Source organism: Anopheles nili, chromosome 3 (assembly GCF_943737925.1).
Source record: "Anopheles nili chromosome 3, idAnoNiliSN_F5_01, whole genome shotgun sequence".
In the NCBI taxonomy this organism is placed as follows: domain Eukaryota; kingdom Metazoa; phylum Arthropoda; class Insecta; order Diptera; family Culicidae; genus Anopheles; species Anopheles nili.
This window is the reverse complement of record NC_071292.1, coordinates 70,749,188-70,770,672: the sequence shown is the minus strand read 5'-3', so window position 1 is coordinate 70,770,672 and position 21,485 is coordinate 70,749,188. Positions and strand designations below refer to the sequence as shown.

The window sequence follows — 21,485 nt, the reverse complement described above, 5'->3', positions numbered from 1 at the left end:
GGCATTGGAACACTGGAATTAATCATTCATGGTACACTTTAAGTAAGCACGGCGGCAGTTTGGCTTTGGAGACGGTTCACTTTTTCACGTCTTTCAGCATCGTGGCCTGACCGAAGTGTTGAATATTTATATCACAGGGCGACTGCATCCAAGGCTCGCCGTCCGCCTGCATGGGAAGCGTGCGTTTCAGAACAATCTGGAATGAAAGCGTTACAGAGTACTTCGGGTGTGGAGAATTCGTCGTATTCACTTACCCGAACGGTTCTTGCCTGTCCCAGGCGGACCGGTTTGCTTAGGCCCACCTGCAGCTGGGCTATGTGGAAGGATGAAACCACTCCAAACACCTCCAAAATGCCATCGGAAATGCTATGAATCTCTTTCATAATGCTGTGCGATGGCGAATTTTTGCTCATTTCTGAAAGTCATTCATAAACGTTCGTATATTAGAGGGGTCATATAACAGCGGGTCCAACACCTTCACGACAGACTTACCCCACAGCTTAACGCCTGCTCCCCAGGAATCGATGTTCAAGACAACTACCGACTGGAGTGAGGGTAACTGGATCCGCTCGCCATCTAGATACAGATCAAGATGCTTCTCTAGCTCCACACAGTCCTGCTGGACGACTTGTTGTGTGCCGAAGCACAGATACAATAGCTGTAGATGAGAAATTGAACAGGGAAAAGATGACAAGAATCGGTCGGAATCTCAGCTATCATTTCATCATACCTTATTTACGAACCGGCTGCTGTACAAATAGAAGGAGCTTTCACGGGCCTTGTGAAAGTTCAGCGTCACCAGGGCGTCCACTCCGACGCTGAGATAGTTGTACATGTGAAAATGGCGCGTCTGACTGAATCCAGGCACGTGGAATCTCGCCAGGCTCGAGTGGGTATTGATTTCGGTCAGCCACCGATCCAACTGCACTGTTTCAGCATGAGCGATACGTGTAAGATAATCGATCGGATCGAACTCGTTCGGTCCCTCGGCGCCCCAGCCGAGAACACGCGACAAATCATTCCCGGTACCGAGCGGTAGTATGGCGACTTCTGGATGTGGTTCCACCTTCATCTGGAGAATGGTGTTTAGCACCCAACCCACCGTACCGTCTCCACCTGCCACCAGTATTCGGCAACGTGTCGGTGCGGCATGGATGGCCCACTGGAGGGCTTCATGTGGACCGTGCTGGCCTAGCTCGAACACCTGCAGCGGATGTAGAATGCTACGCATTAAGGCTACCACCTGATCAGCGCCACTGCTTCCAGATTTTGAGTTCGCTGCAAAACGAAACGAAAGCTAGGTTAAATTCGAAATAAAAAGGCAATTCAGCGTGACATCTTACCAACAACAATCAGTGGTCGCCAGTTGGCTTTCCATTCTGGTGGAATAATACCCGTAAGGTGCACTTTCGGAGAGGCTTTACTACGCGATGCCAGAATGCATTTTGGCGGGAAGATCATCTCCTTGAACGGTCCGAAATCGCACAACGTGGTGGAAACCTCGCTAAAGCACTTGTCGTGTGCCATCCGTTGGCACCAGGCACAACGTTGTCCGTATAGTCCCAATTCGCTGGTCTGATCTATGTCCTCGGCACACACGGTACATTCGGAGCCGAGGGGTAAATTGCCCTTCACCCACAGATGCCTGCTGATGGAACCATCGTCCGCTCGGGTACGAATACGCAGCTGCTTACAAGGGAACTTTTCGTCCGCTTTCCGGACGCATCCGTTGTCGGAGCAGACACCGCAACTTTCACAAAAGTGGCCATTCGAAGCCATCGACGTATCGCACACGGAACAGACGCAGCTCCGAGACAGCAGCTTCACTGACTTCCATGCGTGCCGTCGACAGTTGTCTGGGATGTACACTACATCCTCCTTCAGGAAGTAGCGCCCGGCAAGCCACATTAAACCGAGCCCGAGCAATACGGATACGAACAGCGTGAAACTGAAGTCGAACATTACGCCCGTATTCGAGAACCACCGGACGGGAAAGCGCATGTGGCGCGCTTTTCACGGACAGCTGCAACGGAACTTTTCCTTTCACCGAGATTACGCACAGCGAAGGGATTTTTTTAATTCGTGGGCTAATGATACCGCCGGTAAAGGCGAACTTCTCCTACTCCACGTGTTTACTGCACTTTCACCAAAATGCGACTGCTGCGATTCCTTTCTGAGCAGGGTACTAGCAGACTTTGGAACGTTGGCGATCCATGAGCATTGATGAAAAACGAACACCAACCAACCAACTAACCCGTATACAATTGCTAACCCGAGAATTGTAAATAATACTGGAATGAGCATAGGAGCTGCGTAAATGCAACGACGTAGAAAATGCAGTTTAGCTTTCGCTCATGCTGCTTCTTCCTTTCCAGGGATGATGAGGGGCACGATTTTACACTGCCATCAAACTTTCTGTTGCACTGTTACAAACATTCGATTGAGGTAAATTTGGAGTGCCTAAAAGTAATTTGTTGAAAATTAATCTACACACGTGCGAGTTCTCATTTTCACTTAAAAGTTTTCTAATGTAAACTATGGTGAGCAAACGCTTTGGTAAACAGCAATGTTTTGGGCAGTCATATGGTAAACAGCTTGCTTTTGACACTTAGTTAGGTTCTGTTTATGATGCAATGCTCAATATTTCACATCTACTCTTTCTTGAGGTTATGGCGCTAAAACGGAGGCAGTTTTAAATTTTACTCCAATCATTAATTCAAATATGTGTCAGCCATAGACAGCACAATTTGATACGATTTTGTGTCTAGCAATTTCGTATCTAAGATTATCATTTGTTCAAATTTTCACTCAAATACAACACCAATACAACAAAATTGCTAGCGAGCTTGTTGGGATCGCTAGACTAATGTTAATAATTTTTTTTAAACGCAACGCTGCTTTACTATGTTATCACCTACGTTGTCGACACTTCTCTAATAGAAGTCGTTTCTTGTTCGTGAAGTTTCTTCCTATTAGTCGTCCGCATCCAGGGAGATTTAGGCGATTTCTATCGCTGACCCTTAAGCATGATGACCTCAGCATAATCACATATCGCCACTCCGATTCACGTGAAAGACACTGTCGTACAGCCGTTGAAATTCATGCTATCGCGGCTAGCTTATCACGTCCCAAAACACTGCGAATTCTCAGAACTACGGGATTGGCGATGCTCACATTTGGCGCCATCAAAAATTGAGGTCATTAACACCACCGGAACGAATCAGTGATCGAATGACGCTAGTTCCGATTTAGCATGGGCCAAAGAGCAATGTAATCGAACCGTAGAGCTGTGGGGCGCGTTCCTACTCATGCGTGAAGCGGTCGGTTCGTAGATGATGCCACCGGAAAAAGTACTTAGCAGATAACTTCGCTATGACTGTCCTGGTCGAGGAATAACGTTGATAGCCGAATGGTGCATACGAGATCATTACAATTTACGACTGTCGATTGCACATAGTATGGCATGGATGCTGTGTTCTCTGGAAGAAATCATCCAGTATACAGCGATGGCTACTTCGGGAACCTAAATCGGACAGCGCCATGCCTGCTCGATAAGATAAGGAGAAGTACAATGAGCCAATACGATGTACACCATGTGTTCCATGTCTATGAATGGTAAGTTGCAAGAGCCTCGTTCTTTTGAACATACAAGAGGAGCTCTGGGAACCTTTTGACTATGAACACAAATGCCCTCCCTAATTTCTGAGCTGAGACGTCTGATAAGAGAATGAACATTCCGGAGGAGCCCTTTATTATCGATCACGTGATTCCTAAAGGTCTGACTTATCCCAAAAGCGTGCCTAACTAATGATCATCACAATCAGCTTTATCATTTCATGTAACCGATAACAAACGGTCACATAAACCAAAAAAAAAATAATTAAACACGCTGGTGACCGGCCCAAACGTGATTATCGGCCGAATGGCCTCGGTCTCGGGCGAAGGCGGTTGGCGCCAGCTATCAAGGACTCCAGTATCAACGTGGCTGGCAATCTTCGGTCGCCTGTCGGGGGATGGGCTCGACACCAGCCACTGCCATGGTAACCGATGGCCACTAGGCTCACTTGCGCTTGATAAGATTCACGTGCACGAGTAAAGAGACGTCTTGACTCATTCCACAGGAGTTTCTGGAGCAAAGAGAGAGAGGTGTTGGTCGGGTTGAGGGACGTAATGTGGGCCACCTATTTTAAACGAATTTCATTCCGGCACCTATTTGAGGGTTCTCGCGGGCCAGATGGGTTCGATGGGAGAAAGCGTGGAGGTTGGCGCGCATTAGCATAAGGCGATGTTCTAGCACAGGAGCGGCACTGGCGCCAACATTTCACGTCAAGTGCTGAGCTGGGGGGTTTTAAAAATTAGACTTTCAAAGCTAAGCCTCGTTCCACTGCAGGGTGAAGTGTTGAGATGCCGCGGATGCGTCTGCCAAGCAAGCACACGTGGCACAGCAGCGGAATTACAAGCCACTCATCATCTTTAGTACCTCAATCGCTCTTCTTGCCGGTCACTTGTTGCTTTAAAACGGCAACGGATCCCACGTGGTGCCCACGGAAGGTCGTACAACTGAACGCGCAACCCTTCTTTCAGGAACTGATAAATAATGTAACGCCTCTTTCATGGTATGTTTGAGATGGATTTTTGTGTGATTATACGCTGGGGATAATGCATGGATATATAATTTATTGCATGCTTGCAGGCAGCTTTGAACAATCATTGGAATCATTGAACAAGTGAAGAGCTAATCTGTGTGTTCTTCACTTTGTTTCGAAAGTGTATTACTGTTATTTCTTGTTAAAACACGTTTTGTTCCTATTCTATTGAAATTTATAATTCATTTACATAATATTTCAAATTCTAATTTAAAATTTACTTGGTAAACATAGCTTATTTAGTACACAATTGTCAAATAATCTTCGAGAATTGAGCTAATGCAAAACCTCCCGTTAGCTCGATTGAATTGTGCGCTTTTGCAACACCTCTCCAGCGATTGCTTGTTCTAATCCAGTATCAATCGGTTTTGGATTGTCCCGGGATCTCGGAGTCAGCAGTCCTTCAACTTCAACCCCCAGATCCTGTGCGGCATGATAAGACCGGACCCAAAGCCGAAAGTCGTTGCACCCGCTCGCTACTCCAAGCCGAAACATCTGTCTGCTGGCTCGTGCCGTCGATGGATGATCCCTCGAATCCTCGGATCTCGGTTGATGGCCTTCGACAACTGAATCGACTTCATTCAAGAAATGGGAACGCTAGTCTAAGCGGTAAGTGGTGATTAAAACACCGACTTTCGCACCGCCAATCATTCAGGGAGGCACATTTTTTGCTTACTTTTTCGATAGAGTTTTCCGCAGTCGATCGGACTTTATGGCGTTTTTTTTTTTGCTCTTGCACTCAGCTTCTAGGAGCTGAGAGTCGTAAGGGCGATAAGGAGCAATGTTAAATAGACCACATCGTCGTGTACGTCGTACATTCGCGTCAAAAGGGAAAACTTTCCTGCCCATTGCTGGGTCTGGGGCTTCGGTGAGCATTAATGACCGCTGATAAGAGACTTCTAGAAAAACTGTATTAAAAGAAGTAGAAGCAAAAGCGAATCACATAAAAGTCTCGTTAATTGCGCCGTACGCCGGTTGATGACGATTTTATGTGTCCTATGAATTGCGCGCTCTTTTTTCTCGCCACAGAGCACTCGTTAAAATGTGCCCCTCTAACATCTCTTGTGGGATCATTTCCGGTATAGCTGCCGTTGCTGGTGATGAAGAACAGTACCATTATTACTGCAAAACTTTTGATTGCTTCAACACAATGACCGTGTGGGATAGTACTTTACATCATGCCGAATGAAGCACCATTTTTTTTTGAAGCCTCACTTTTCAGTAGCCCGGTACAGTCAAGGAGCAAGGATTTTTTTTCTCTTAATCCTGCACATTGCCAGCAATAAGTTACACGTCACCATGGGACATAATTACAGCTGACTGCTGCAGCTCATCACCTCATTGCGCGGTAAGACTGAAAGTCATCATCAGCAAATCACGGGAGGTTATCGGGTCCCGGCCGCAGGATCATTTTCCCCTTTGCTCGGTGTCCCGTTTCCCTTTTGCAATCGACAAGTTCACCGGCAAACTTGCGCATGTTGCGTTGCATCGCGGTGCCTGCACTGATATGCACCAAAACGGGTGATAAGCGTCACACCACCGTACTGATCCATCACTTTTGTGTTTGACCTATCAGTAATGACACCCGGAGAGTGTCGTCGGAGCAATGGGAATCGCTATGGTTCTCGGAACACGAACAAAGATGGCTTTTCGTATGGAGTTTATATGTGGCGCTGAGTCTCAACTATCTTCACGTGCATCCTGGGCTAACCGTTAATGCAACTAATTTATGCATTTTGTTACTAACCAACGATTTCTAAACATTGGGTAATCATTTACATCAACGAGGTCAAAAGGTGGCTAGAAATAAGGGAGAAATATACTATATTTTGTATGTATATTGAAGTCCTTCTGAAACTATACTTCGAGCGCATAGTCTAGCAGTTGTTCTGACGCACAAGCCACGAATGAGTAATCTAATTTATTTTTGCGTAATAGCTAGAAATATTGGACAAACTTGATTTATAATTCATTTGCAATTTGTATGAATTTCAATAAATTTGTATGGATATCAATCGATTATTTCAGTATGGTTTCGTATAATAACCGAATATTTACAGCTCACCTAAGAACTTTCCAGAACATTTTCCAAAACACTGGGTCATCCTAATCGGTAAGCGTCCTTCTAAACCTAAACAGCTTCGTCTCACGATCCGTGACATCGATCGTCATAATCATTGCGAACTCCGGCGAATCGAGGCGGCCTGCGGATGATTCGCAGCTTTCCGTTGAATGTTTACCAACACCACAGAGACCTGGAACAACTGTTTGGCCTAAGGGTGCCGCTTAAACAACAGCATAACCCCATCGTTCGATCGCTAACAGAGCCGACACGCGAGAGAACCCAATTCGTCAGCAATTGACAGATTTCCGATCGATCCGGATGATCAACTGGAGGCGTCTGATTGGGCAGCTGCTGTGTCTTATCAGGAACGAAAGGGGTTCGAAAGCTTGCTGGGTGGTTATCGCTACAGACGATCGGCGTCGTCGGTCGTCGGGGGTAAAAGAGAATCTCATCTGACGCGATCTGATCTGATCGCGCGTCCTGAGCCTCCAATCGCACAAGGAGATGGTGTTGATTCGGTGATGCACCCGGGAAGGCATGTTTACTATGCGCCGGGGACGAGACCTCTGACGACAATTGAACAGAAGTGGGATTTTACACGTTTCCCAGGAAGCGTTTCACAGGTCACGCAAGTGCCACACTGGCTGACGTCCTTTCGATTGTTTGATCAATATAACGTGTGCCTCGTGTACGCGGTTGTGTTTTGATGTGCACCGAAGGTTAAGAATCAGCAACCCAAATCACAGCAGTTTAGCGATCGATTCTATAAATAGCCAAATCAAACCTCAACCTAACTATCTTTCTATTTGGATGTCGTGAGAGCTCTGCTCATGGACTTGTTGATATATTTCTTTGTTGCTAATAACGTTATGCTGATGTGATCAGGTGGCATTTTCCATTCATCTAAGATCTACTCTCATCTAGTGCCACCGTTTCTGGGTTGATTATCAGAAGTCTGCGATCAATCGACCACCAAAAAGCATACCGATCAGCAGCAAAGGGTCAATGGCAAGCAGACAGAAGCCGTTTATGGAACTAATAATAACTTTCCATTGTGAATTCGGCCGTCTCGCGTTATCGATGGCATCAATCATTCCTGTGGCAGCCCAGCTGCCTAATTTCGACTGCCGACCCTCCACGGAAGAGCCAATAAAAACGTGTTTGTGCTTACGTAGACATGCCTGGATCGAGGGGGCTTGTTTCGCTCAAGGTCGCCCCGACATTCATTCATGCCAGTAAAACGCACCGGGAAACCGGGTTGAAGGTGAATGGTAGCCCACGGAAAGAACGAGAAACGCGAAAAAGGGCTCGCGAAGGGTCGTATGGCGCGATCATGCGCTGCACATAAAAGGGGCTCGATCAGTGATCATCCGATGACTGGCTGGACCAATGGGCGCGTTGCCGGGAGTCATGGAAAGAGTCGTGGAATCTCCGGCATCCAGCCGTTGACCACCTCGCCGCCCATCCTTTCACGCAGAGGAAGAAGAGAAAGCAAGCAACGAAGAAGGCAGGAATTCCACCAAGGAATGCGGCCAGCAGACCGATCTGGGCGCAGAAAAAAACACGAGCGAATTTCGCCGCCAAAAAGCAAACCACTAAAAAGGTCATTCGCTTCCTTCGTGTCGCCATTGCTCCGGTTTCGTATGCGGAATAAAAGCTCTCAGCCCCACAACGATCGAGAGGCGATCAGCTCGGCAGAGATGGGTGTACGAATGGGAGAAGAAAAACAAAGAAAAACTTACACGAATAATTGGTTCGACTAGGAATTCCCGCCAAAACGCGACTCACCCGGACAGATGAAAGGGTCGGCTGACGAAAGAGAGCCCAAAACGGACGTCATTTGGAGCTGGAGTCGGGAGTTTCAGCATTTTGGGTGGCCGGTTTTTCGCTTCCTTTCTCTCCCAAGACTATAGAGGGAAACGTGTAATTATAAACCGATCGTGCGACCACCATGACGCACGCCGTCGAGCCATCCGCTGATGCAATCGATCGCTTTTGGTGCGTCACTTTGTCGAAAAACTTTGCAACACCTGTTGGTGGAAGAAGCCCCAAGTGGAAAAAAAGCTGAATAGAGAGAGAGAGAGCGAGAAACTCGACGGAAGAGAACGACCATAAAACCTTTCGTATCTTGTAGGCTTTCGGCAAAAGGCGCGCAAAAAAGTGTGGTGCACGTGGTTCAATAAAACATATCGGAACATAATCACATATATTCTGCGTCGCGGCCTGCGCGAACGTGAGCCAACTCGTTCGCGGCACGGGTTTAATGAGGCAGTTTATTGCGATGTGCCTTTTCTTTTTTGGACCCGCAAATCTGATGCAAGCCACCATTGCATCAGCTCCTTTGATGCCAGTTTGGGTGTGGCTCGGAGTCGAACAGGGGTTTTTGGGTGAACTGATAAGAATGTCTAGCTATATTTTATTGCGATTAAACCACCGCGCTAGAAGAACGAGGAAATAAACGATTAAATGAGTCATTTAGCTACTCGGCATTTACACGATTTACAGCTTTTACGGATTCACGCAATGAATGATTCGTCAGTAGCAATGACTGAGACTCGTTAATTGAAATGCCAATTGTATTGATAAAAATAATCAATTTATTTTCATGATAAGAATATTTATTTTTAAATTACTTATTCGAACGCACGTCGGAAAACAAGTCCATGCCACTAAACTTACCGACAAAAGCTCCTATTCCAGCAGATCCTTCCAGAAAAACCACCCATGATCGTTCGATTACGATCGTCGTGTGGATAGGCATCGTACGTTTCCGGTTGTGACTCGATCCTTCCACCAGCTTGGTTGCCCACTTTCCACAAGGTTATCGAACGACCGTCTACGCGTGCATACAAACACACGCACAATGCACGCCCTCGTGCCCCTCGTGGCCTCTCACGTGCGGCAACATTCAAACGAGCCTCCGCCGAGGACTACGCAATCAGCAAATGGTCGGCGGCATCGCCCTAAGAGAGGCGCGAGAGCTTGTGGCGCGTGGTGTTGTCCGAATCATCAAATTGTTATCGCAACAGTGGCGTTAAGAGTAGCGCGTTTATTCACCGGGAAATACAACAGTTTACAGGCGGTGTTATATAAAATAAAAGTGCTTATGTCTTCGCGCAATTGTCTTTGTTTCTATGGTTTTTTTTTATACTCATGACAGACTATATAAAGCTTTGTTGTAGAAGTTGTTTGAAGAGATTTTTTGTTGCCTCTATATGCTACGATCACATCGTGTGGGTCAAATGAATATTTAGACAACTTTTTTTTGGCCCTCGTTCAGGTAGACAAATTAATCTCCCACGTGTCATTTAACGCATGCATGCGCATTTATCCATGGAGGCGCCTAGTCGCTGGTGAAGATTGCTACCAGTTCCGAGTATTATGTGCCATTTCGGTCGTCACCCATCATCCTTTCAAAATAATGTCCGAAAAGAATTAAAACCCCCTCTTCTGCCTTCATTGCGTCCAGCGTTAGATCTGCGATAATAGCTCCATAGTGTTGGTCTGTACGAACTGCTTCATGAAGCGTGAGGAATTCTTTAATTTAAAAGCTCCGCAAGCTGCACTTTGCCACGCCGCCTCGGGCGAGGTCAAATGCGAAACGGGTGGACGTCAAATGGGAAATCTTTACTTAGGACCACTTGATGACGAGCAAAGTATACCAAAACAATCATCTTAATAATGTCGCCAGTGATTCTTTTCGGCAGCGAGAAAAGCTCCCCGAAGGGAAACAAGGATGCCGTTCAAAAATAGCCCCGCCGTAGTTGGGGTTTGTTATTCGTAGAGATCATCCCACAGACCACAATTGACGCACTAAAAATGCCACCGTACATTACAACCGTGGCATTTCGCGGCGGATGTCAAATTCAAAAACATAATAAAAACGGCCTCCTGTGTCCTGTTTGCTCCGGTCGAACGAACGCACCAAAGACAAATAGCCAAAGACCAACAGACTGTGCTGTGCTGCAGAGGTGAAGTCATTGCCGCTTCAAAAGTGTCTGCACGAAATTGGTAGTTAAAAAAGTTAAACACGTCCTTGCTTCCTGCGGGTGGCCCACAATCCTGCTTCTCCGTCGTGTGCCATCGATGATGGAGAGATAACGAGAGGGTCAGTCGAACACTGGGAGAGGAGGTTGAATGGCGAGAAAAGGCAAAAAAAATATATAAACAAACTAAAGAGCATTCAATCAAGCTCGATCAGTGATTCGCGCCGAAAAGAGGCTCAACAGGTACCAGGTGGGAAGTGGCAGAGGAAAAGCGAGCAGTGAAACGGGTCCTGTGGTAATACGCAAAAGCGGAAAAGGAACAGCGTAATAGAGAGCTTCCAAAAGAGAGAAAGAGTCGCAGAGAGAGAGAGAGAGAGAGAGAGAGAGAGTGCGAGCGAGATAATGAGTGTGGAGTCGGCGATAGCGCGCCTCGGCCCGATGTTGCCAGCCTTGGACCAAGGAAGGGAAGCGAGTGTGGAACCGCGGAAAGGATGCCCGAGGACGCAGGGTGTCGAGTCTGCCGAATGCGCGCGATCAGAGCGCGGGTAGGGTAACTCTATATAAAGAAGTGCCAGTGCTGTGGTCGGCATCAGTTTAGCTGTTTGAGCTACGCAACGATAAGCGAAGCTCTGCCACGGAACCACCGACCGGAACCGGAGTGTGAACCTCGAAACAAGCCTATAATCTTGAAGTAAAACCGCGTGTATAACCCGCAGAGACAAGAGGAAAACGAAGTAAACCCCAGAAGCGCTGTGTTCGGGAAAGAAAGTGCAGCGAAATATCCTCAAAAGGACGAGGAAACGATCGACCAGTTTATGTATTTGCTAGCAGAAAGTGAACAGAAAGTGGCCAGTGTAAGGACCGTCGTGTAAAAGACTGCAAGGACATCAGAATAGTGCGTCAAGCAACATCACGCAAACTGTGCTAAAGGACAAGCCGAGTGTTGAGCGTAAAGCAGATATTAACAAATCAAAAAAGGAAGCACAATTTACCGCATTCCTGCACCCAACTTGACGAGAATACGGACGTGCTAAACTCGAAGGTGAATATTGCATATTCCTGTTTTCACTTAATCTCAAATCCCGTTTCTTCGCTTGGTTCGTCCTCATGGAAATTCATCATAAAAGCTTGTTGCCATTTTTGGTTATTATGAATCGCACAGAATAGGATGGGGTGAAAGGAAAAGCCCTCGGTTTCCTGTTTTCGTTAGCGCGGTGAATGCAAATTCATCGCTGGCTTCACGGGTCGGGGATTTTTAATAACGCGCTCGATGGTCAGCCGTGGGCTGCTAGGCAGCCACGGGGAAAATTGAAAAATCACTCCAGATCCATCGGTTAACCGTGGCGATGTGTGTTGGTCAAGGTCTAGTGCACTCCTGCGATTGGGTTGCCACCTGTTGCGCGTTTTCCCGCTGCCACCTGTTGCTGATGTGCGAGAAATATGTTCTTCTCGCCTAGGCCACTGGGAGCGATGATATTTCTCTCATCACTCCTTCTGACCAATGGTTTAGGGTGGACTGAAAAACGAAAAACTTGCCCACCATGACAGAACAGGAAAGGCATTATTTCGGCACCCCAACAGCCGAATGTTTGCAGTAAATTTTCTTTTTTTTTCATATGCTTAGGCTCAAAATTACATCCTTTATCCTAAACGTTACTTACACTTTTGAGTTAACACAGGATAGAAAAGCAAAACCCTTCTTAATATATAATTCAAATGTGAATCACTTTTTCCGCGTTATCCGCTTGAACCAATTTACGAGGGTTAAAGATGACGCAAGTGACTATTAAAAAAAAGGATGCTCAAATGAACACCACCAAAGAGTAAAACATCTTAGAGAAAGGAAAGCGTAATGTATTCGCTTTAAGCTACACCGTAAATTTACTTTAGACGAGAAAGGCGAAGTAGGCGGTATTGTTTTCGTGAAAATTCGCTTCAATAAGCCCTACAGCACTCAGCTGGATTCGAGCAGTTTTCGAGCAGTTTCTGATTTGTTTTGATTAGCGTGGGATGGCGTGTGGTTTGGTTCGCGATACATCCATACGCGATATACCGGCAATGTGTTAAACACGTAGGACGCTAAAGGATTTAATCATAGAATTCGCTCCTCCGTTCCTTCCTTTTTTCAAACCCCCCCCCCCCCCCCCCCGCCTACCCTTCGTCGGCAGGCTATCAATGGAAAGGGAAATGATATTGATCTTTGGTTGTCGTTCGAATCAATTGAAACATTTTGAGATGGTCAACCGAAACTGGCATGCTTATGCAAAGGAACAAACATTCATAGCCTTTGCTTGGCGTCAGTGATGAGCCAGAAAATGCCATCACTCGTATGGTTTCCCTTTAAATGATCCTGTCAACAGGACGAAACCACGTCATCGACACGCGCCAGCAGCACGACTTTACGGACGAAAATACGCCAAAGTGGATAGAGCTGGTTGTATTTCTATTTACCACAGTCACTGTCCGTGCGAGCTGAACAGGTCGATAATTCAAAAGGATGGCCAGGAATATGTTTCTAGAAAAAAACATGAATACAAAAAACATAACATGAATACAAAACCGAATCACTGATTTCGCTTGGCGAGGGTCTTTTGGGATATCAACATTCAGGCAAGTTAATGTTATAACAAGCATAATATTGCCCCTCAGAGAAAAAGGGTACGCATCAAAACATTCGATTATAGATCATTCCGAATTCAAACGATGTTGTTTTTAGGTCCTTACGTCACCCTGTAGTTCTTTTTATGGATTTTTCAATATTTGTGTAACGGTTTTTTTTTGAATACAAAAGAAAAGCAGCATGAGTTTGATACAAAATGCTTTCCTTCAATTGTTGCGACGCTTTAATTGGCTGTATTTAAATTCATTCGTAATTTACCCAAAAGTAGTTGAGTATGTGTATATGCTCCATTTATTCTCGAGGGAACCACAAGGCTTAGTTAATAGATGCAAAACGGATTCAGTAGGCCATGGGAATTATCATATGCGCTACCGTGACATTTGAGCACCGAAAACCCACCCTGAAGCGATTGTTGAACAACGGTTTGAGTCGCTTTTAGGTTCGATGTTTTCACTGATTAGCTTTCGCAGAAACCTACACAAACCGTCTACTGTGAATTCGAAACAGTGTTCCCTGAAAGGACGCCCCAAAAAATCCATTCCCAATCGACACTGACGCGCCCGTCAGGACGTCATCGTCGGAACATCGTACGATTTCGATGCGACCGATAGCCTCACCTCACCCGGTTCATTCATCTTCCGGCGTCTTTGAGATAACCTCCAAGCGGAAAGGACGGACAGGGACGTGTCCGGCGAGACGAGACATTCGGAGTTCCATCGAAGCGGTCAATTAGAGCCAAAGTGCACAATGGCAGCATAACTTGTGGGCCGTGACCTCGGTTGGTCGGTAATTAATTGTACACAATTCGTCGTACCGCGTTGTGATTGATGGGATATTTGTAAACTTTGGCAAACTTGGTTGACCCTCCGGAAGAAACGGATGCCGCCGGAAACAGGCGAGAAGTGCACACAAACGAGGACAATCGAAAAGAAAACACGCGAAGAAAGCGAAGTATTCGACCGGGTCTAGTGGGCGGTTAAAAAAATGGAAACTCAACCACGGTCAACAGGATGCCTTCTAAAATGGGAGGACCAAAATGGCGCCTCCATTCGCGAGAAAAGCAGGCGTGGCTAGCGATTGGGCGAGAAATAAGTGCACGAGTACGACCGCAAAGAAAACGTAACGCAACGTTTAAGGCCTCAAACACACGCGATAGTGCCACCCGGTGCGAGTGGAGTGCCACGTGCCCATTGCGGGAGCCTTTTCAACGTGCGCTCATTGGTTGGAGCTTTCCGCGTGAGTGTCAACATCGACGCTAGAAAGCTCTAAGGGGTAGTATAGTCCTTGCAAAGGCACAAATTGAATGGCATAATATTCAAGCTTCATATTTTACAACCATTTAGCTACGTTTTATGTGCATCTTAAGTGAATCTTAAATGGGTGACATTGAATTCACCACTTGCATGACCGTTACGTTCCTGTTACGATAGCTTTTGCCAGCCATTCTCGCACCCTCGGATCAACTTCTCGCACCCTTTGGGCCGTTGACCATCGTCGTGATGACCGTGCAAGGTCAACCATTATGGTGGGCGCTTTTATATATATGGTTGCACCGGGTGACTGCAATGCTCAAAAGCCTTGTTCCTTTTGAGGCGGTGCACCGTTACGCAACGTGACTTTGGTGACTTTCAAAGCGCGTTTCAGCGTAGTTCACCCGAAGCGAGCCTGTGTCAGGAGGTGAAATATTTTAAACAACTTGCCGGAACAAAGTCACAAGAAAGTAGCCTCACGCCACCGTCAACTCCTGCTTGCTCAGCGCGTTGATTCTAGCGGCTATTCTGAAACTCTTTTCAATGGTTGAACGGGTTAACGACACGTGCACTGGTTGGCGAAAACGCCCGCAGCTGATGGTGATTTATAAACATCGAGCTCTAACGGTTGCCCTCTAGGCGTTTAGTACACAGTCGACAAAGGCAATCAGTTTTGTTGAAGTTTCCCGAATAGGAGCGGATGTTTAGGCATAACACAGTGTTTACTGCCATTGTTATTACTGTATTTTTCAAGTTTAGAGTGTTTCCAATATTTTAAAGATCTTTTTCGCTCTCTTTCCTTCTCCCTTCCCCTAGGAGTTATTGATTGTTAACCAGAACCTAAGGAGCAGAAACAGAACATCATGATTACCCATTGGACGCTGTTCATGCTGGTGGCGGTGGCTGTTTCGGGCCCGTATGGTGCATTAGCCCGGCCGGTTGACCCGGAAGCCCCAGCCGAGATGTATGGCGAGCTGGCGGAGGAATTTCAACGACTGCATAATCAGGAGATACGCTTCCTGCAGTACCTGTCTGTGCAAGCTGAGCGACAACAACGCGAAGAAGCCTACCTTCAGGCGCAACGGGAGCAACAACAGCTCGCGGTCGATGCTCGCAACGTGCTGCTGGATGATGCTTCTGGTCCATTGCTCGAGGACCTGCCTCAAGAGTACAGTCGGGACGAGGCGACGCTGACCGGGGCAGGATCTGGCCGTAATTTGAACGGGTTCGGCGGGCCCGTCTCTACCGAGCCCGTCCAGAAGGAGATCCCCCATCAGAAGAGCAAAAACGACAAGAAGAACAATCACTGTAAGTAGTGTGAAATACAAGCTTACCGAAATGTAGCTAATTAAATATTCATGCTAAATATTTTCTTGCTTTTTTTATTCTTCAGATATGTCCCTGTGCCACTTCAAACTTTGCAACATGGGTCGTAAGCGTAATCAGCGATTTCCGCAATTGTAAGTATAGTTTAGAATTGTTTCACCTGAATTATTCGAATGATTTTGGGCCCACGACATTAATAGCTCTCTTTTATTCTTCTAGTTGGAACTAAAATGGACACAGACAACAGACAACAAAATAGTAGAAAATAAACGAATCAACTCATAGGATGAGGAGCAACCTGCAGACGGCGGCATGGCGCTATAAAAACTATCGAAAGTCAACCTTCATTCCCACACAACGCACAAATACATCTTCCAAGCAGGTTGAGGACGAAAGGCATTATCCCTCTCAAATATATAACCAACAGCTGGTGTTGCAGCTATGGGCACATTCATTCGCACGGTGCCGTATCTTAAGCAGCAGCAGCAAGAAACATTTCGGAAGAATTGGTCGGAAATTCTGTACCCCTTCAGGCTATGCTTGTACTTTCGCGGGGATTTAAATAGGAATTTAAATATTTATCGCAGCAGAGAGAACACCCATGGAAACAAAACAAACGAAGAGCAAGACAAAACAAATTATTTATGATAACTTAAATTATTGATTGAAATGCTATTGAAAATGTTACTTAAATTTATCTATTTGCAATGATTGGCAACATTCCGTACACGCGCTGAGAAAGCGTGAAGTAGTGGAGGCACAGGCAAAATTCAATGTATTAGACGTTACGTAGGACGTTACATTGCGCGAAGCCGCTGCCACAGTTATGGTAGGCCAGTTATGGTTGGCACAAAAATCAACCCAGATAGGTTGGGAGCGGGAACAAGTATTTAGTAATCTCCGTTTGGTTTTTGTGAATCTTTCATTTCCATTCGCCACTGAGTCTTCATATCCATTCCGTAGCTTTTAGTATAGCAAATTACAATCCACCCATCATCATCTTCGGACCACTACTAGGTTTAAATTATTGATCACCGAGTACGAAGCCAAAACGGAACGCAAACGATTCGTATTATTAGCTTTAATTTATCTTGTGCTTTTTAAAATTATATTACGCATACAAACACACCGACAAACCGCTCCTTACGTTTGTTCATTAAGGTTTTTTAGTGCTAAGAACATGTACCGATTGAAAACAAATAAGACTTGGAAATGAAAACCCGTTAAAGACGGAAGTTATATATATATAAATACTAAAACTTACGTATATGTGTATTCCGAACGCTCCGGATAGCAGCATCGAGAACAGGGTCACAAAAGGTTATTTCAAACGTTATTCCAAACATAGCCACGACAATTATACGTGTTTCCACGGCCACGTTTTCTATTTAGAAAACCTGTGACATAAAGGGCGCATATTGCAGTCGCCTTAATTCTCGGCAGCGCCATGTGGTGCTTGTCACAAATAAGGACTTACTACAAAACAGATCATCTTTGTATGAAATCTATGCTCAACAGCATCTTTGTATGAAATCTCAAATCAGGTACAGTACATGAAACAGTGAATACTCGGGTGGTTATAAAGTTACGATGAAAAACAAATGGAAACACAAGTATCTGTACGTATTTATTAACCTATTCTATTGGCAAATGTATTGTTGAAAAATGCACTTTAAAACTGAAAAGAAATCTAAAAAACAATGGCTGTATATGCGTGTATATATATGTATGGTAATTGTAATAATTACTGCTAATAACACCATTGATTGCCGAACGATCCTGAAAATGTTCCTGTGTCCTGTTGGATCTGCACAAATGTTTTCTTTTTGAAATAACCGTAGCTGTTTGATTCACCGGTAAGAAAGAATACTATTACTTACTTTCTGTAGTCTGCTCCATACGTAAAACAACTGCCCATACGTTCAGTCCCAAGTACTTGTGCAAGACCTCGTGACTATAGGACAGAATAGGAGTCGGTTAGGATAGTCTAAGTACCGGGCTTTGGATCTTAATCCGTTAACAGACCAGGAGAAAAAAATACATCCAAATAAGCAAATTTGGTTGGTTGAACATAAATGATTATATTTATTGCTAAGCGCATCCGTTTCTCGTTTACCGGGCTACAATTCCTGCCCGTTTGTCTTTACAAATCTGTGGCGCTGATCAGTTCAATCTACTTAAGCTGAAACGAGACGTATTTAAATATCGAGCAAATGTGTTTACTTCAGTCAAACGATCCTGGAGATGGATGTTTGGCTTCAGTTTCTTTCTGCTTTGGTTTTTCAACGTAAGCCATAGTTTGTAGGTCAATTCTTCTCAGCACAAATTAAGCCCAATTGAACAAAAGCCCCTATCGAGCTTAGTTTGAAAGTTAAAAGGACAAGGTGGCTCTACTTCTGGCTCTTGGTATGCTGACAAAAAAACTGGTATTGCCCATTGGATAATTACTGCAGATTAAGTATTTCCTAATACGATTTCCTAACGATGCTGGTCCTCTGGGAAAGTTGCTTTCATTGATTTAATCGATAAACACAGTATAAACTAAATACAGAACAAAAAGCACACATATTCCTTAGACTGCCTTATAACAGATCCGATAATCCTGTTGTGAGATCTGCTGTATCTAGAGTGTCCAACGACGCAAAATACTAGAAACATATTATTTAACTAACTATTGATACAATTGCACAGCAGCGGCGGCACGCGCTATACAACTTTAGGAAGGGGCCAACGTTGTAAGTTGCCTGCTGCCACGTACCTTGGCCATAAATCTACATGAATTCGTTCAGTACAAAACGCTAACGCTACGTGTTCCGCTCGTTGATCCACGGAACAGACCGTACGTGTTGATTTACTATTAAGGATCTCACAGGTGTGCTGCCCACCGACTAGACGGCATTGTCGTTAATAAGGTCGATCGTGCGGGTATGAAAACGAAGCTTGGACCCACTTTTAACAGGTCCATCGATGAGGAGATCAGTCGCTACACCGCACTCCCGACCCTCAAGCTTGCTCCAGACGGATTTCAGTCTATCTTTTGCCTTTTCACTGGACTTCTTTACCACCTTCTTTTTGTCCATTTTTAACGGGGCACAGCCTCGCTTCTGGGGCACTGTAGTGTCGGGACATTTGCTGTTTGGGGGAAACAGAAAAGACAAGAAAGCGTAAGCATATTGGCAACTGCTGTTCTCGAGCTACACGAGCTAGTAATAGCTACCTTTTAAAGTTTTTCGGAAGCATAGGTTTTGGAGCGGCACAGTAGTTCGTAGGGTCCTCCGGATGATAACCGTAATCCTCACCACGTAACCACCGTTCGTAACATTCGGGCTGGAATCGACGCACAAACGTTTCCATCGAAATCTTCACCATATCTGGCCTGCAACTGCATACCGATGCTCGTTTGCCGTACTCGATCCATCGTTGGGTGGCAAAATTTGTCGATTCGGCGCAGTTAAACCCATGATTGAATCCGGCATGATAGCCGTACGGGAACGTAATCATAATCTCACCCGGTTCCTGTGTAATCTTATTGAACGGGATGCCGTTCGCTTTCAGCACCTGCGTGCTGATAAGAGTCATTTTGTGGCGCAAAAAAGCCTTACATTCCTGGTAGTTTGCGGCAAAGATACGCTCCGCAAGCTTCTCTAGTTTACGCCCATGTTCAGGCGGTATAGCATACCATGTCTTTGGGGCGCCAAAGTGCAGATAATTGATAGAATATAAATCCATGTCCTCTGTATGCCAGGCAAACGTCGTTTTCCACATGCCAAAGTACAGGTAGGCTGTGTTTACTCCGTCAATCGAGATGTTGTAGTCTGCGTTCACGTAGTCCAGGATGGTTCCAAGGCAATTTATGTTCCACACCTTTACGTCTGGATCGGTTATACTTCCCGGTACGTCAGCACCATAAATCGGCGCCACGTACGTTATATTTTTCCAAAATTTCTTCTCTATATCTGCGTAGTCAAAGTGCTTCGGTGTAGCGTGTCGTTCCTCCTTCGTCTTCTCATAGAACTCCTGAACCGTCATTGCTCGTTTTTGGATGTTTATCTGCTGGTAGATGCCTTGCATACCAGAAACCACCTGCGAGATCGGCGTGCGGATATTCACATTAATGTCTTTAATATCGTAACCCTGCTTTCGCGGAACCCATTCTGGTGGTGGTACAACCTGAAATGTGCAATGAACGTTAGTAACACACTCAGCATTAAACCCGGGAAACTCTCGTATGTATCGCGTACCTTTACCAGACCAGCCTTGTGGGCTCCCTTCGATTCCATGTAGTCAATATATGCGCTAAAATCCTGAAACTCCTCCCACGTTGGCCGAAAGACCATTATTCTCGGCAGATTCATGTTGATGCTGTCGGTGATGTTTTTCTACAGCATTCCCGGAGTTATTTGTATTTATTTCACTTTCTGTTTGGGTTTGTTGCTTCTTCCTCTTCTTCAGAGAGGTCTCCTGCGAAGCAATCGAAATAAGCTCAACAGGGCCCCGTGAGCTTTTAAAGAAGATGATAATCGCTACATTCAGCCTTAATATCAATCGAGGCGAGCCTGTTTCGAGGTACCTAACAGGAAATTCTAAAAAATAGGGTCATTTTATGGTCTTTTCTCTTCTTCTGCACCGAATAAACAAAGTGGCTACCTAGCACGACTGCGTTAGATGTGTATCAGCTATGGTTGTGGCGAGAAAAATGCCATTCTTTCACTGTTTTGCGGCATGCATTTCACAAGAAAATGTGTTAAATATTCCTTAAACAAGTATTTTTTTACTAACTACTTTGCTATCAGTACTGACCAAAACAATTGCACGTACACACACTTTTATGCAGCCAGTGCAATATGCTCTGACATCTCTGCAGTCAAATCTGATGTGTCAGTTAGCATTCAAATTCACACCCCCATTTTTTTGGAAATTTTAATATTTCCACTATTTTACAAATCCATATACGATGGATTTATTGTTTATCCCACTAATAATACATCATCGATACATGCTTTTCAAAGACTATTGATGGTATTTGCCAGAACAGCCAAATCTTTCTTCAAATACGTTAAACTGTAGCTTTATAATGAGAACAATTGTTTATGCCATACGGTTTAGAACTTTATTTTTGAATTGTAAGAAGAGAACAATTTGGATTGTAACACATTATTGGTCCACAATATTCAACCTGCTAAACATTGGAACTTTCAACAGTTTTATTATAAAATAAATTTGCACGGAAATGTATATATATCACACCAATGACGAATATATTCGACTCGACTCTGCTTCTTCTAATTTACTCATAGATGGCGCTAGTGTGTATTTCACAATTTTGATTTCATCTCTTGAATTAATATTTCAATCGATCGTAAGGTACTTTATACTACATTCTCACTTTATATGACTCGGTCATATGCATAGCATATATTCTACAACATTGTTTCAGATCTGAGATTCAAAAGAACATATTTCATCCAAAAGAACAACTGCAATCATTACAAACGGACTATTGTGATGAATACTGCAAATGCAATCGCAAACGCACATGAAATGCGTAAACACTAAAACCGCTCATCCGTTCATTGACATCGGAACGTCAAG

General features: G+C 45.0%; 3 protein-coding genes across 3 annotated transcripts; 1 reads left to right on the top strand and 2 right to left on the bottom strand.

Moving 5' to 3' along the window:
• Window positions 1-76: 76 nt before the first annotated feature.
• Window positions 77-2,001, bottom strand: LOC128726572 (diacylglycerol kinase epsilon). Its single transcript, XM_053820387.1, has 5 exons — window positions 1,344-2,001; window positions 731-1,278; window positions 493-658; window positions 255-415; window positions 77-196 (listed from the first exon to the last, which is right to left on the bottom strand). The coding sequence occupies exons 1-5, from the start codon at window positions 1,999-2,001 to the stop codon at window positions 77-79; spliced, it is 1,653 nt and encodes a 550-aa protein (XP_053676362.1).
• A 13,429-nt stretch (window positions 2,002-15,430) lies between these two features.
• LOC128724971 (uncharacterized) lies at window positions 15,431-16,122 on the top strand. Its single transcript, XM_053818691.1, has 3 exons — window positions 15,431-15,875; window positions 15,961-16,027; window positions 16,113-16,122. Exons 1-3 carry the CDS (start codon window positions 15,431-15,433, stop codon window positions 16,120-16,122), a joined length of 522 nt encoding a protein of 173 aa, XP_053674666.1.
• A 2,463-nt stretch (window positions 16,123-18,585) lies between these two features.
• LOC128722464 (probable lysine-specific demethylase 4A) lies at window positions 18,586-20,248 on the bottom strand. The gene is made up of 3 exons (XM_053816126.1): window positions 20,135-20,248; window positions 19,111-20,063; window positions 18,586-19,025 (listed from the first exon to the last, which is right to left on the bottom strand). The coding sequence occupies exons 1-3, from the start codon at window positions 20,246-20,248 to the stop codon at window positions 18,782-18,784; spliced, it is 1,311 nt and encodes a 436-aa protein (XP_053672101.1). The 3' UTR covers window positions 18,586-18,781.
• Between the last annotated feature and the right edge of the window lie 1,237 nt (window positions 20,249-21,485).

Excerpts from the sequence above, each read along its gene's own strand:
- LOC128726572 (XM_053820387.1), bottom strand. The coding sequence starts at position 2,001 with ATGCGCTTTCCCGTCCGGTGGTTCTCGAATACGGGCGTAATGTTCGAC. Across the intron at positions 659-730 it reads GCAGCCGGTTCGTAAATAAG|CTATTGTATCTGTGCTTCGG; the intron begins GTATGATGAAAT and ends TCTCATCTACAG. Across the intron at positions 416-492 it reads AGCAGGCGTTAAGCTGTGGG|AAATGAGCAAAAATTCGCCA; the intron begins GTAAGTCTGTCG and ends AATGACTTTCAG.
- LOC128724971 (XM_053818691.1), top strand. The coding sequence starts at position 15,431 with ATGATTACCCATTGGACGCTGTTCATGCTGGTGGCGGTGGCTGTTTCG. Across the intron at positions 15,876-15,960 it reads CGACAAGAAGAACAATCACT|ATATGTCCCTGTGCCACTTC; the intron begins GTAAGTAGTGTG and ends TTTATTCTTCAG.
- LOC128722464 (XM_053816126.1), bottom strand. The coding sequence starts at position 20,248 with ATGAATCTGCCGAGAATAATGGTCTTTCGGCCAACGTGGGAGGAGTTT. Across the intron at positions 20,064-20,134 it reads ACAAGGCTGGTCTGGTAAAG|GTTGTACCACCACCAGAATG; the intron begins GTACGCGATACA and ends TGCACATTTCAG. Across the intron at positions 19,026-19,110 it reads CTTCCGAAAAACTTTAAAAG|CAAATGTCCCGACACTACAG; the intron begins GTAGCTATTACT and ends TCCCCCAAACAG.